At 37.6% G+C, this 12,249-nt stretch overlaps 1 protein-coding gene across 15 annotated transcripts in view; it reads right to left on the bottom strand.

Annotated features, from left to right (window-relative positions):
- Positions 1-12,249, bottom strand: part of LOC102237776 (receptor-type tyrosine-protein phosphatase S-like) — a 247,605-nt gene that overhangs the window by 64,484 nt on the left and 170,872 nt on the right. For all 15 annotated transcript variants that reach the window (XM_023339507.1, XM_023339510.1, XM_023339512.1 and 12 more), the window contains 4 exons: positions 8,626-8,895; positions 7,872-8,453; positions 7,562-7,698; positions 7,315-7,459 (listed from right to left, as the gene is read on the bottom strand). In XM_023339507.1, coding sequence (XP_023195275.1) covers positions 7,315-7,459; positions 7,562-7,698; positions 7,872-8,453; positions 8,626-8,895 — 1,134 coding nt within the window. The remainder of the gene's footprint in view (positions 1-7,314; positions 7,460-7,561; positions 7,699-7,871; positions 8,454-8,625; positions 8,896-12,249) is intronic.

The raw sequence follows: 12,249 nt of genomic DNA, 5'->3' as shown, positions 1-12,249 counted from the left end.
AGAAATAAGTTATAAAATCAAGGAGTTTAACGTGAAATTAGTTCGAACCAAAGTGACTCAAAAGATTCACAACAAATACTTTCTAAAAATACAAGGTGTGAGTAAACATCAACAAAGGAAAATAAAACCAGATGCGCATAAGAACAAAAAAAAACAGTATACCATGGACAGACAAACAAAAGTAAATCGCAAGCATTGTCTGCATCATACGTACCTGACTCCCAAAATAAAATAAGAAAAACTTTCAAGACTTTCTTACCAACAGCACCTGACTCCAGAGTGTGCTTACTCTAGAGTCAGGGAGAAGCAACCCTTTCCCATCCTGAGAATGTTATCAATTTTATGATCAAGTCTTGTTACAGTTACAGTAAACAGCTATTTGTATCCACTGATAGTTGATTTGGACCCGCTTTGGGGAGAGCAAGAGGGAGAGAGTTGGCTCTCTGCTGTAGCCAGTGCTGTTTAATACTGCATTGTTGGGCCAGAGGGTCCACAACACTGAGAGAAGGGAAAGCCAGTGGGGAAAACTCATTATCAAGATTTTCTACGCTTGTGAACTTGGCCAAGCACAGAAACATCCTTCCTTGTTGGCAATTTCCTCAAATAAATCCCATTTCATAGCCCTATGTCTAAGTGTCTCTGAGAAGCCTGCAGCCATTTTAACAGTGCCAAGACACAAGACAATGTCATCAACAACATAAAAAGCTCATATAATGGAATTTATAAAACTTTAATAAAATGTTGTGAGCATAATGTCACTTTAGAAGAAACAGATTTAAAATTGAAAACAAAAAACTAAGAGTTTTATAAAAAAAAAAAACAAATAGAAAAACATTTTCCTTGGTAAGAAAGACACTGTTCCAGTACACAAAAATAACACAGGGCCACAGCCTTAGTTTTCAAACCCTTTTCTGTGTCCAATGGGCTTATTTACTTAAGGTCTTACTGGATTTTGAGCCATTCAGCTTCTTTCCTTTGCCCGTATTGTATTTGCAAACTCTCCCCCGTCAAGAATGATTGCTCCGTTCTCATTCTTTGTGGCAAAGAAAAGGTTTATAATTCTGACAGGGTGGAGGTTATCTCAGTGCACAGGCATCTTTATGCTTGATAACAATTTAAGACTGGATTGGGCACATCCTTAATATTCCATGGAGGCCAGTGGCAGGATTAAAGATACTAGAAGTATGCAACCACAAAATAAGTATTTTGGATAACGCTTCACTTGAAGTGCTTCAAAACTTTCATTTGAAGTTATCAAGACAAGACAAACTGGTCTTGTCTGCAATTACTTCCTCCACTTCGACTTTCAAATATGATGTGGGAGGTTTTTTCACTACAACTTTCAAATTCAAAGTGAAAGAAATTTAGAAGATATTGAATATTCTTAACAAAAAACTACAATGGTTATAACTCAATATTAATGTGAAGTATTAACACAAATTGCAAATGCTATTTCTAACACAGTCTAAGTACCATCTTTGTACTGTATATGGACTCTGTCAGAAACCTCAAATGACATAATGTTCGTTCTTGTAGATCATTACGGAATTAATCCCAGAGATGCCAAATGGCCATGGTGTGGCTCACACAGATATTCCAATACATCTAAAAACCTTCTGCAATTACAGTAAGTGGGGGGAATAAACTGCTTGTTTGGTAAAATACAGAGGATTTAGAATCTGCCACTTTAATTTTAGAGAAGGCTTTTGACTGGCTACTGGCAGGGTCTAGGTATAATCTAAATGTGTAACAAAGCCTGACAATCCAAGGCCTTGGCTCAGAGCTCATCGCAGAGCATGAAATTAATTCTGACTCTATGAAATGGGATTCTTATCTGCCATTCGGGAGCCCTGCAGCCCCTCAACAACCACTCCAGGGTCTATCTCAAGTCTTCTCAGCATGTTTTAAAACTGGCAACAGCTGGAAAAATTACCCTCCAAGGTTTCTGGTTGTGGACCCTCTTTTTACCATGTCTGAACTGTCTCATAAACTGGTTTCAACCTGGTCTGGCAATGGTAGCATACCAAGTGAGGTCTTGCTTCTGAATGGGAGCCATTGTAAGAGAGAACGTCTTGCATATATTAAAACCTGCTACAATTTTGAAAAGTGAAAATTATTTGGTATCAGCCACATTGAAGTAGTTAAGAGTGCAGACAAATTCCAGAATTATTATGAATCTTTTGCTCGTCAAAGCTCCCATTACAAGCCTCAGGTAATGCTATTTGGACTGAGCATAACCTTCAATGTTTTATAAACAGTTTCTGCATAGAAAATAGAAGAAATACATCTGAAATGTCATATTGTCTGACTGTCTTTCAACTTTGTAGGATAGTGATTCAGTGTGCCAGATGTTGGAGGTCTGAAAGTGGAACTTATACATGTTTGGGAAGGAATAACTACTTTACGTGTAAATCTTAAATAGTTTTTGTGTTCTTGAGAAGTTTTTAGTTCTCAGGGATTTATTCCAGCAATCACTCCATTAGATGTCATTAAGTTTCATAACCAACTATTATTATTATTTCAATCAAGCAACATAGTTATTAAAAGGTAGAACTTGATAAGTTTCAGTGCTACTTTCGTGTGTATGTGAAGGATGGCTTTTGGCGAAAAATCTTATTTTCAAATGTTTGTGAGTGTGAAACTACCAAATGACAAAACAAAGGTTTCTTGAACTGTGGCACAAGTACCATTGATTGTACTCAGTAGGTATCAATATTTTCAGGGTAAATGTAAGCAAATTAACTGACATCTAGAGTTCCTGAGCACCAACAATGAAGAACTAACTTGTTCAAATTGTTCAATAACAGTAATCTTTTATTCTCTCTAAAAGGAGGTGTATTTGAGACATTTTGAGAACTGTTAATATGAACTGAAAAATACAGCTGTAGAGAATGAAAAAGCTCTGGTCATAAGTTAGTTCTGTTCTATTTTATATCTTGGATCTGGGAAAAACATCAACCCCATCTTAGCTGGCTACACACGGCACACTGAATCTCTAAACCACACAATGACTTACCTTTGAGCGTCCAAAAGAAAGTAATTTTTAACAATAAACATTGCATTTGCCCGACTTTGTTTTAGAATATTCTGACTTGGTGCTGAACAACCAATGGGTGTAAGTGACTGCAGCAACTTTACAATGAATCTTCAATGTACAGAAAAATGGCATAAAACATGTCATTAAACATCTCTGAGGTCCAGGATAAAATGATGTCAATAGAATGGATAAAAAAAAAAAATCATGGCTGCTTGTTTTAGTGTTATGACCAAACTATAGAAAATAGAGGTAAGATCATTTATCTGCATTTTCTATTATTTCTGTGGACGAACTGCGCCACCACTGTTCAGGGAGACCAAAGAGTGCAGGACAATAAAAAGAACGAAAATGAAGAGTCCTATATTTTAAAAAGTTGGACTTATCTTCCATCATGTTTGCTCAATATCCCATTCAAGTAAGTATGCATTAGCTTTTGTTGCAGTTATTCAAAACCTGTGGTGGACTTGTGTTCATACAAGAAAATGCAACTAGAAGATACATAGAGATACAGCAAATAAATAGTATTTCAAAATTAAGACCCAAGTGAATAGATAATTAAATAAATGGATATAGCTCTGTTTACCAATAAATAAATAGATAAATAAATAATCAAACCAAAAAGGAAGAGGGATTTAAGTGAACAAAATGATGTCAAGGCATTCCAAGAACAGTTTTAGTTACAATCCACAAGTTAACATGTGACAAAGAGAAGGACTAGACTGGAAGAGGGTGACGAAGGAAGAGGAAAAGGAGGAGGGGTGTATTCAATACTGCTTGCAGTTTGCAAATGCAAAAACAGGCAAGAATATCACAAACACGCACTATGACAGATGGGGATACGCACACTGTACTCAAGAAATGCCAAGACAGAAATGGGGATGGAGATATGTGGCTTTTCATGCAGAGGAGTCAAAGTTCATCAGTTCAGAAACAGCTGCTCAACAGCACCCCGAGTGGGCAGTAGTGAGTGTCACATGCAAGTGGAGCTCTTGGCAGTAACACTGCACTTTCTGTGCAGGAACAAAAAGAACTGTGAAGTGGTTGTTCCAAAGCCCCCACGCTCACATGTCGAGGCACAGCCAACAAGTTGCACTGGTAGAAACAGAAAATGTGTTATAGGAAGTCTGCTCCCACCACCAATGCTCTCCTATGTCACTGCTGAAGGTACTCTGATTTAACTCTCCCAAAATACACCAAAAATACTGTCAGTATAGTTAAACAAGGCAACCATTCATACACAATACATTTTTTCCGGTATACTTTTGATTAAACTACAATTTGTCTTGAATATAGAAATAAAATTAGCAATAAGGCATTTCATGTTCATTGCCATATGTGAATAAACAAAAATAGTGTGCCGAACGTACTGTTTAAACCTCAGCGGAGTTAATTAAATACCTTATTACTTCAACAGCATTTATTACGATTTATTACTGTACTATTGTTTATTAAATTAAATTAAACTGTTCTCATTCAAGTGTTCATAGTGTGTCGATGATTCATTGGTTAGAGCATGGGTATTAAATTCATTTTCATTTTGGGTCACATCAAGTTTATGAATATTCTTAAAGGGCTGGTTGTGCCAGAATGTATTGGTAAAAACTATTAACATGTTAAAATATTAATGAATAGCTGTGTCTGCATTCAATAAGGTACTTCTTAAAATTAAATAATATTGAACATCTTTTCACACTGACCAGCTGCTCCAGGATTTTCTGAATGTTTTTGTAATTTTTTGCAATTGAAATCAATAATTTTGAGGAGCTAATTTAGAAATATTTGAAAGACATTTTTGCAATATTTGCACTAGATGATAAATCCGACTTTTTGGTACTTGCTGTATCAATGATAAACTATCATTTGACATCAATTAAAGGTGGGCCAGAAGTGAAGTAGATGTAAAACACACTGCCCTCTGAAGGTGTGAGGTAGCATCACTTTAATATTATTTTAAGTGTGCAATAAACTCACGATTATGCATTAGCGCAAAAACGTGTAAGGGTCTGCTGATTTAGCGTGAATTTGCCATTGCAAAAAAACTCAAGGGACTGATGTAATTTGATTGCATAAAAATAAATGCTGCTTTAATTTGATTGATAAAATAATATTTAAGCAAACAATTGCTCTATTTAAGTGTCCCAATGGAGTCTAGAGGGCCACATAAGAAGCTCTGATGGGCCAGATTAGTCCCCGTGCCTCGAGTTTGACACATGTAGGTCAAAGGAATCTTCTATCAACTTTCCAAGTTAACTTTGTCTAAATTTGTATCCTCATTTTGCATCCATAATTTAAAATGCTGTCTTTTGTCTTTTCTGCTACTTTATTTGACTATAAGTAGCTATTCTCCAATTCTTTTTATTTTGATGGAAGCACCTGCCACTCAAAATATAATTAAAGATCTATGACTATGATACGCAGAAGACACACTTGTCTTTTTAAATGTCATTACATTCATCATTACTCCATTGTCACATCACTTGTCTCAACTCGAAATTGCTAGAATAAATAATGCTCTATTTTTTCCCCCAACAAGATTTAAGTCTCAAATATGTGTACAGTTCAAACGAGAGCCTTGGTGGTTTTTCAGGAGAACTAGCATTTTTTGTGTCATGTGGGATGTGCACTTGCTGTCTACAAAGGAAAGGAAAACATCAAAAAACGTTACTACATTTAAAAAAAAACTACTGAAATTATCCATCCACAACAACTTGTGTTTTTCATGGCTGAGTACACATACATTTACGTCTTCCTAAGCACAGAAGTGAGAAAAAAAAGGCAAATAAAGTAAGGATGTGAACTAGAGAGGCATTTTGAGTAACCAAGTTTTTAAATTTTATTTTTCCAATGAGATAGAGGATTATTGCAACCTGGAACTTTAGAATTTTTGAAGAGCCCTATGAAAAGACGAAGATCAGACGAATTAAATGCACTGAAGTGTAAAAAAATCACTAACATGGAGTTTCAGGGTGGAAGAATTGGTTGAAGTACCATAAAAAAGAAAGGAGGGAAGTACTGCATGGAATGTTAATCATACTTGAACGAAACATTTTCCCTTTTCCCATTCTGAATGGATTACAGGGTGACAACAGCAGCAAAAAAAAAAAAAAAAAACAACCTTAATGCTTTATTTGATTTTATTATAAAGGGCTGTTGAATAGAGAAGTGTGTCATCAGTGCCATTTTCATTAACAGAGGGCTATAGACAGGTATTATATATTTCCAGGCACAAAGTGCCAATTTATAGCACAATGAAGTAATTTTTAACTTTGGCTGTTCTACCAATTCTATATATAACAAACATAATTTAAAAGAAATTTGACTTTGCAATTTAATGCTTTAAAATTGGCCTCTGTCTCTTTAAGAAGCTCCTAATCCCTGACACTTCCCCTTCAGCATCTCAAACTGAGTGGGGAGTTTCTGCTCTGTGAAGCAGAAACTTGGCTGGAGACTCCACTCAGACTTCAAGGCGGAGCTTTGGGTAAATAGGCAGCGCACTGTATGAGCAAGCGTTGAAGCTAACCTGAATGGCTGCCATGGTAGAGTCAAGGATTTCTCAACCATGCATAAAAGAATCCAAGCAACACTCAAGGTGATGAGATAATATAACATAATATATACTTCAAAAAACACAACACATCCCCTCTAATGTTTTATTTAACATTTGTAAACAATTATTTTGGAGTTTGCTAAAACCACAAATATATATATATATATATGTGTGTGTGGGGGTGGGGGGATGTGTGGGTGTAGCTGTAGGTTAAAGTTAACCAATATCTTGTTTGAGCATTTGAAATTAAAGTGTTGAGAAAAAGTCTGTCTAAAAAGTCCCTTGTTTCTGAGTAAAATTCATGTGGACAAAATGCTATTTAAAATTTCCCCTTAGTCTCTTCAACTGCAGTAGTCCATAAAGTAAACATTCATTAGAATAATACAAGCCTAACAGAGTTTTAAAAAATGTCAAATTACATTTCATACATCTGTAAAATGTATGAAAATATACATATGTTCCCAGCAGACATTTTAAACCACAAATAAGTAGCCTCAGTAAGTTTGAAGTTAAACACATACTGTAACTCAGAGGCTAGAAGGCCATTGACATTAGAGAAAAACTAGCAAGCTTCAGTCAAAAGAGCAGGAAAAAGAACTAACAAATGAAAATTCTTTTTGTTATGGTCCATAAAGAAAACAAGATCATAGTTTAGTTTTGTAAGAGGAGTTTCTTTTGTTAGCAAACCTGAAACAAAAACAGGAGAGAATATCAATAAAAGACTACATACTGGCTTGCAAGGTCCTCTCAGAAATTTCATTTGTGAACGCCCCAATGCCTTTGTTAGAGATGGCCGCCAGGGAGAAGCGGTACTTTGTATTGGGACGGAGACTTTCCACAACATATGATTTTGTGGGTCCAAATGTTTTCGTCATCTGTCAATCAAAATATAAGAATTTAAAATGGTGAACTAAAAAAAACAATTGTTGAAATAAACTTTTAGAGCTTTTGTAGTGACAGAAAATCAGAAAACTTACCTGGGTGTCTGAATCGCCTTCCTTATAGCGAAGTTCATAATTTATAATTCCTTCTTTCTCATACGCAGGTTCCCAGGTCAGCTCAATGCTGGTGTCAGACACAGCACCGACTTGGAATTTGGATGGTTGACCTGGAACTAGACACAACAGCAGAGGATATTACAACAATTCAGAGTCAAGACAATAAAAATTTTCAAGGGTAAAATCATGATGACCAGTAGGTTGGCTTCTAAACCATTTTATTAAGAGAATCCAGTCCCAACAGCTCCTACAGCACTATTACATTCTTAGTAATTATTCATATACTTACCACCCTGTAATACTTTGACCTGAATTGGGGCTGAAAAAGGTCCATCACCAACAGATGTGAATGCAAGGACTTTGATTGTGTATGTTCCTTGAGGAACTAGGCTCTGAATGGTGGTGATGAGACTGTCCTGGACATTATGGATCTGCCAGAGGCTCATGGGCTGCGAATCGTCCATAGTGTAGTAAACTCGGTATCCCTTGATCTGCCCATTAGGCTCCTCGGGTTCCTCCCACTGCACCATCATGGTATTTTGAGGAAGGATTTGGGCCTTAATGTTTCTTGGTGGACTGGCGGGAGCTTGCTCACCAGTCCGAGTTTCGACTGGCTCACTGGGTGGACCTTGTCCAATTGAATTCACCGCTGAGACACGTATTTCATACTCTGTGTTTGGGTAGAGGCCACCAATGCTGTAACGTGTAGTGGTGATGCTATCCACCGTTTCATACTTGCTGTCTGGGGACCTGGCTCTATACTGTATGATGTAGTATGTCACTGGATCTGGGTTTCCTGAGTCCCACGTAATGGTCACACTAGTGGCTGTGGTTTCGGTAACCACAGGGGTACCTGGAGGCTTGGGGAGAGCTGTTGTAGCAACACAGAAGAAAAGAGAGAAGATATTAATTTGTGATTGCTTAAGAAGTCTGAACAAAAAAACAAAGATCTAGATAGTTTTTTTAGTAACCTAACAACACAAGAGATTTTAAGCGAAATGTTAGATGAATGCCATAGAACTTCACAAATACTAATCTCTTACATTTTACGGTGATTTGTGCAACGGCTTCAATGATGCCAAGGCTGCTCATGGCCACGCAGGTATAGTTGGCTGACTCACGGACACTGCTCAGTTCAAGAACATTTCTGCCAACTGGCATCTCGTCGTCTGGTGTCAAGTCCTCAGCATTCAGCATCCACTTGACATAAGGCATGGGCGACCCCACTGCCACGCAAGTTATGTTCACACTGCCACCTGGCATTATTTCTTTACTTTCTGGAAGAATGGAGAAGCGAGGAGGTACCCGCCGGACTGCGAGAAGGCATGAGGAAGGAGAAAGGATGACAAAAGAGGACAAGGAGTCAAAAAGAGAGGTAACAAGAGAGGCAGATGAAAATGGATCCTTCTCAGGTTTTCATGAAACACAAAAGGTTCAACATGGTAAATGTGAACTCAAACAAAAAATAAAATAAAACTAGACTTTTGAAAACATAAAAAAATAACAAATAATGGGAAAGAACTAAACTAATAGAAATGCTTCAACAACAATATAGATTAACAGTTAAGCAACGATTCATAGCAACAAGGTTCCAATGACCAATATTTGACCCATCACAGCACAATTAAAGACACAAAAATCTATTACGAGTTTCTCATCTTTGGGGGCTGAGCTACTGACACGTGAACAACTGAAGCACTACCTGATCGCAAAGTAGAAGAGTAATATAATAGTAAAGGCCATGTGATAATTCTATCACATAAGCCCGACCGGGCAACCTGGAACTTCCTGTCCTCTCAGACACACATGCCAAACAGGAAGTAGGCCATTGCAGGCTTCTCCCACAGCACAGGAAGTGTAGGGTTACTGAACTATTGACCATCTCTGTAAGGTCTAACCAAATTCTAGCACACATTTGCACTTAACACCTTGCTCTACTTTCAGATCATCTTAAAGATGAGAAACTTTAATCAGATTTTTGTGGTTTAGGGTAGATCCACTGGACAAAGCCTTATTAAGATCTGACACGGTTCCATTGATAGATGCAGCTATCAGTTTCACAGACAGCATGCATAAATAGATCGAGGTAAATCAAGGAGTAAATGATAACAAAAGTAGATATAAAACTTGAGATAAAATGCATTGAGGAATATAACTGAAGGGTCGCTAGCATGCCCAGACAAAAGACGATTGGAGAGTAAAGATAGCACAAGATAGAAGAAATAACTTTTGAGGAAAGAGTAGGAGAGAGAACAGTGCAGTAAGGAGTGACAGAGAAAGAAATAGAGGAGGGAGGGGTGGAGGAAGGGTAAAGGGGGGACAGGGAGTAACCCGTTTTACTGCTGTGTAAACTTTGCTTTTCTTCAGCTAATGTGACAAAATGTGATGATGGCACATTGTCACATCGCAGTCCCGGTAACACAAAATAAGTATCAAGGAACAAGGTGTGTGCCTAGGAGTACACAGAAAAAAGAGCTGTAGCCATTGTAGGTAGGAAGCTAACTACTTCACAGTGTAGGAGTAAAGAAACAGAACTGGATCAACAGTGAGTAGAAGTTCAGAGAATAGGAAGGAGAGATGGAGGGAAAGAGAAATGAATACCAGCAACGAGAGGAAGACAGGTAGAACCTCTAAAGTTATGGAAAGGGACTGGATTGAAGAGTGAGGATAATAAACCTAAGATTCGGACGAAGGATGTGACAGGTATAGTGTAGTGTGTGTGTATCTGTAGGTCTATAGATGCATATACTTTTTGCATTGGCATAGGCATGGATGTGCGTGTGTACAGTATGCAAGAGCTATAGAGTGAAAGAGCATGATTCTGCAAAAAAGAAACTGAGAGAGGCATCCCAGCAAGCATTTGACATTAGGTGACATGGAGGAGTTTGCAGTTACCCTAATGTTTTCTTCAACCATTTTACATATTTGTGTACAATTTCGTAGGGAAGCTATATGTAGGAAAGTCAAGATTTTACAAATACACAGCAGACTAAAACAAAGAAAATATTTAGAGTCAATGTCAAAATGTTTGTTGGGATGCAAAGGTCAAAAGAGAGAAGGAAAGTAGTGAAGACACAGAATACAACATGATGAAACATATGTGAAAGATGACTTTAGAGACGCGGAAAACAAAGGAAGAGAGACAAGACGCAAGGCAGAAATAAAAAAAACAGACTCAAGCAGCAAAACAACGAACAAGACAAAGGGAAATGGATTGACACGCGGACATACTGTACAATACGCAACAAGGGAAAGGAAGGGATCGGGTTATCAGAAAAGGGGGGGGAGAAGGAGAAGGAGGATATAAGTGGGGGATAGAATAAGTAACTGATTGTAAATAAAAAGAACAAGAAAAGATCATGGCTCAAAGCTGGTTTGGAGATCTCACACACTGGGGCTTAAAATCAAGAATCAGGTACATGTTCCTTCATCACCACCTTAAACATTGCTTTTGTGTGCAAGTGGAAGTTAAATGTTTAGGACAGGTGGGCATAAGGAAGGACAAAACAGGGCAATGGGAGTGATTGCGGGAAAAACTGAAAGGGGTCCTCAAAGTAAAATTAGATTTAAAAACAAACCGTGTCGATCCAAATGGGATTCATATGATCGTTGCATGGGAAAAGCTAATTTATCCAGCTAATTTATCCACAAAAAACTAAGGCAGAATTATTATATAAACAAACTCGGAGGGATTTTCTTTTAGCTGAATTGTACATGTAAAATCAGTATAAAACACTGATGGATACTTTCAGTTACAGAGCGAGGGACACTCAAATGGGGAACATGGCTGGTGTTGGGGTTTTGATATGTCTCTAATCTACTCTGTATGCATTCTCTGTTCTATCCACTGCTAATGTCAATTACTTTGTTACTCTGGGCGTAACATGACCTGACCTTGAGGGCAAAAAATTCATAGCTGACCTTTGAAAAAGGCTGGTTTGTGCTATGAAAAATTACATGCAGTAAAAATGTACCAAGAAAAATGGACACTTGCAAATCCCCAAAAATATTGTTTTCCCAAAAAAAAAGGTGCTATCAAAACTATGTATTTGGTTGAGATATTTCTTTTTTCATTATTTCTGTCAAAAAAGGCAGAAAATCAACCCCTTAAGGGTGGACAAAAATAATTCTCTGCATTATAATTTGATAAAGCATACCTAACTAACCAACAAAGGTGATAGGGCAGCCCATTCCTCACACAGACATGCATGGGTGTGGCTATGGCATGAGTGACGTAGAACGGTGCACCCTCATACACTTGGGCAAACACCAGAGAACCAAAACAATCCAAAAAATTGTCACTCAAGCCCATCCAAGCATGCCATTTATGACCGATTATAGCATTGCTCGAGACACACAGACTCACAAAATAAAATCAAATGAAAGGAAACAAACAAAATTGAACAAATCCACAAATAGAACTACATTCGAACAGCATAGGCAGTACCAGAGTGCAGCTGTGTTCACAGAGAGGTTTGCATCAATACTATTAGATGTTTTTAAGATTCTATTTGTCTCAGGAATTTATCTTCCAATTCAAAATGTCTGTGGTAACTAAACATGACAAACATGGGTGTTTTGGGGAAACATTAAATCAAAGTTTATCTCAGGGTGATCTTCTCTCCCTGGGGCTCAGATCAGCCAATGGACCGGGAGCTGAAATGGTT

The sequence above is a fragment of the Xiphophorus maculatus genome, chromosome 9, assembly GCF_002775205.1.
Source record: "Xiphophorus maculatus strain JP 163 A chromosome 9, X_maculatus-5.0-male, whole genome shotgun sequence".
NCBI classification, from domain to species: domain Eukaryota; kingdom Metazoa; phylum Chordata; class Actinopteri; order Cyprinodontiformes; family Poeciliidae; genus Xiphophorus; species Xiphophorus maculatus.
The sequence above is the reverse complement of the archived record's forward strand: the minus strand, read 5'-3'. Positions and strand labels throughout refer to the sequence as shown.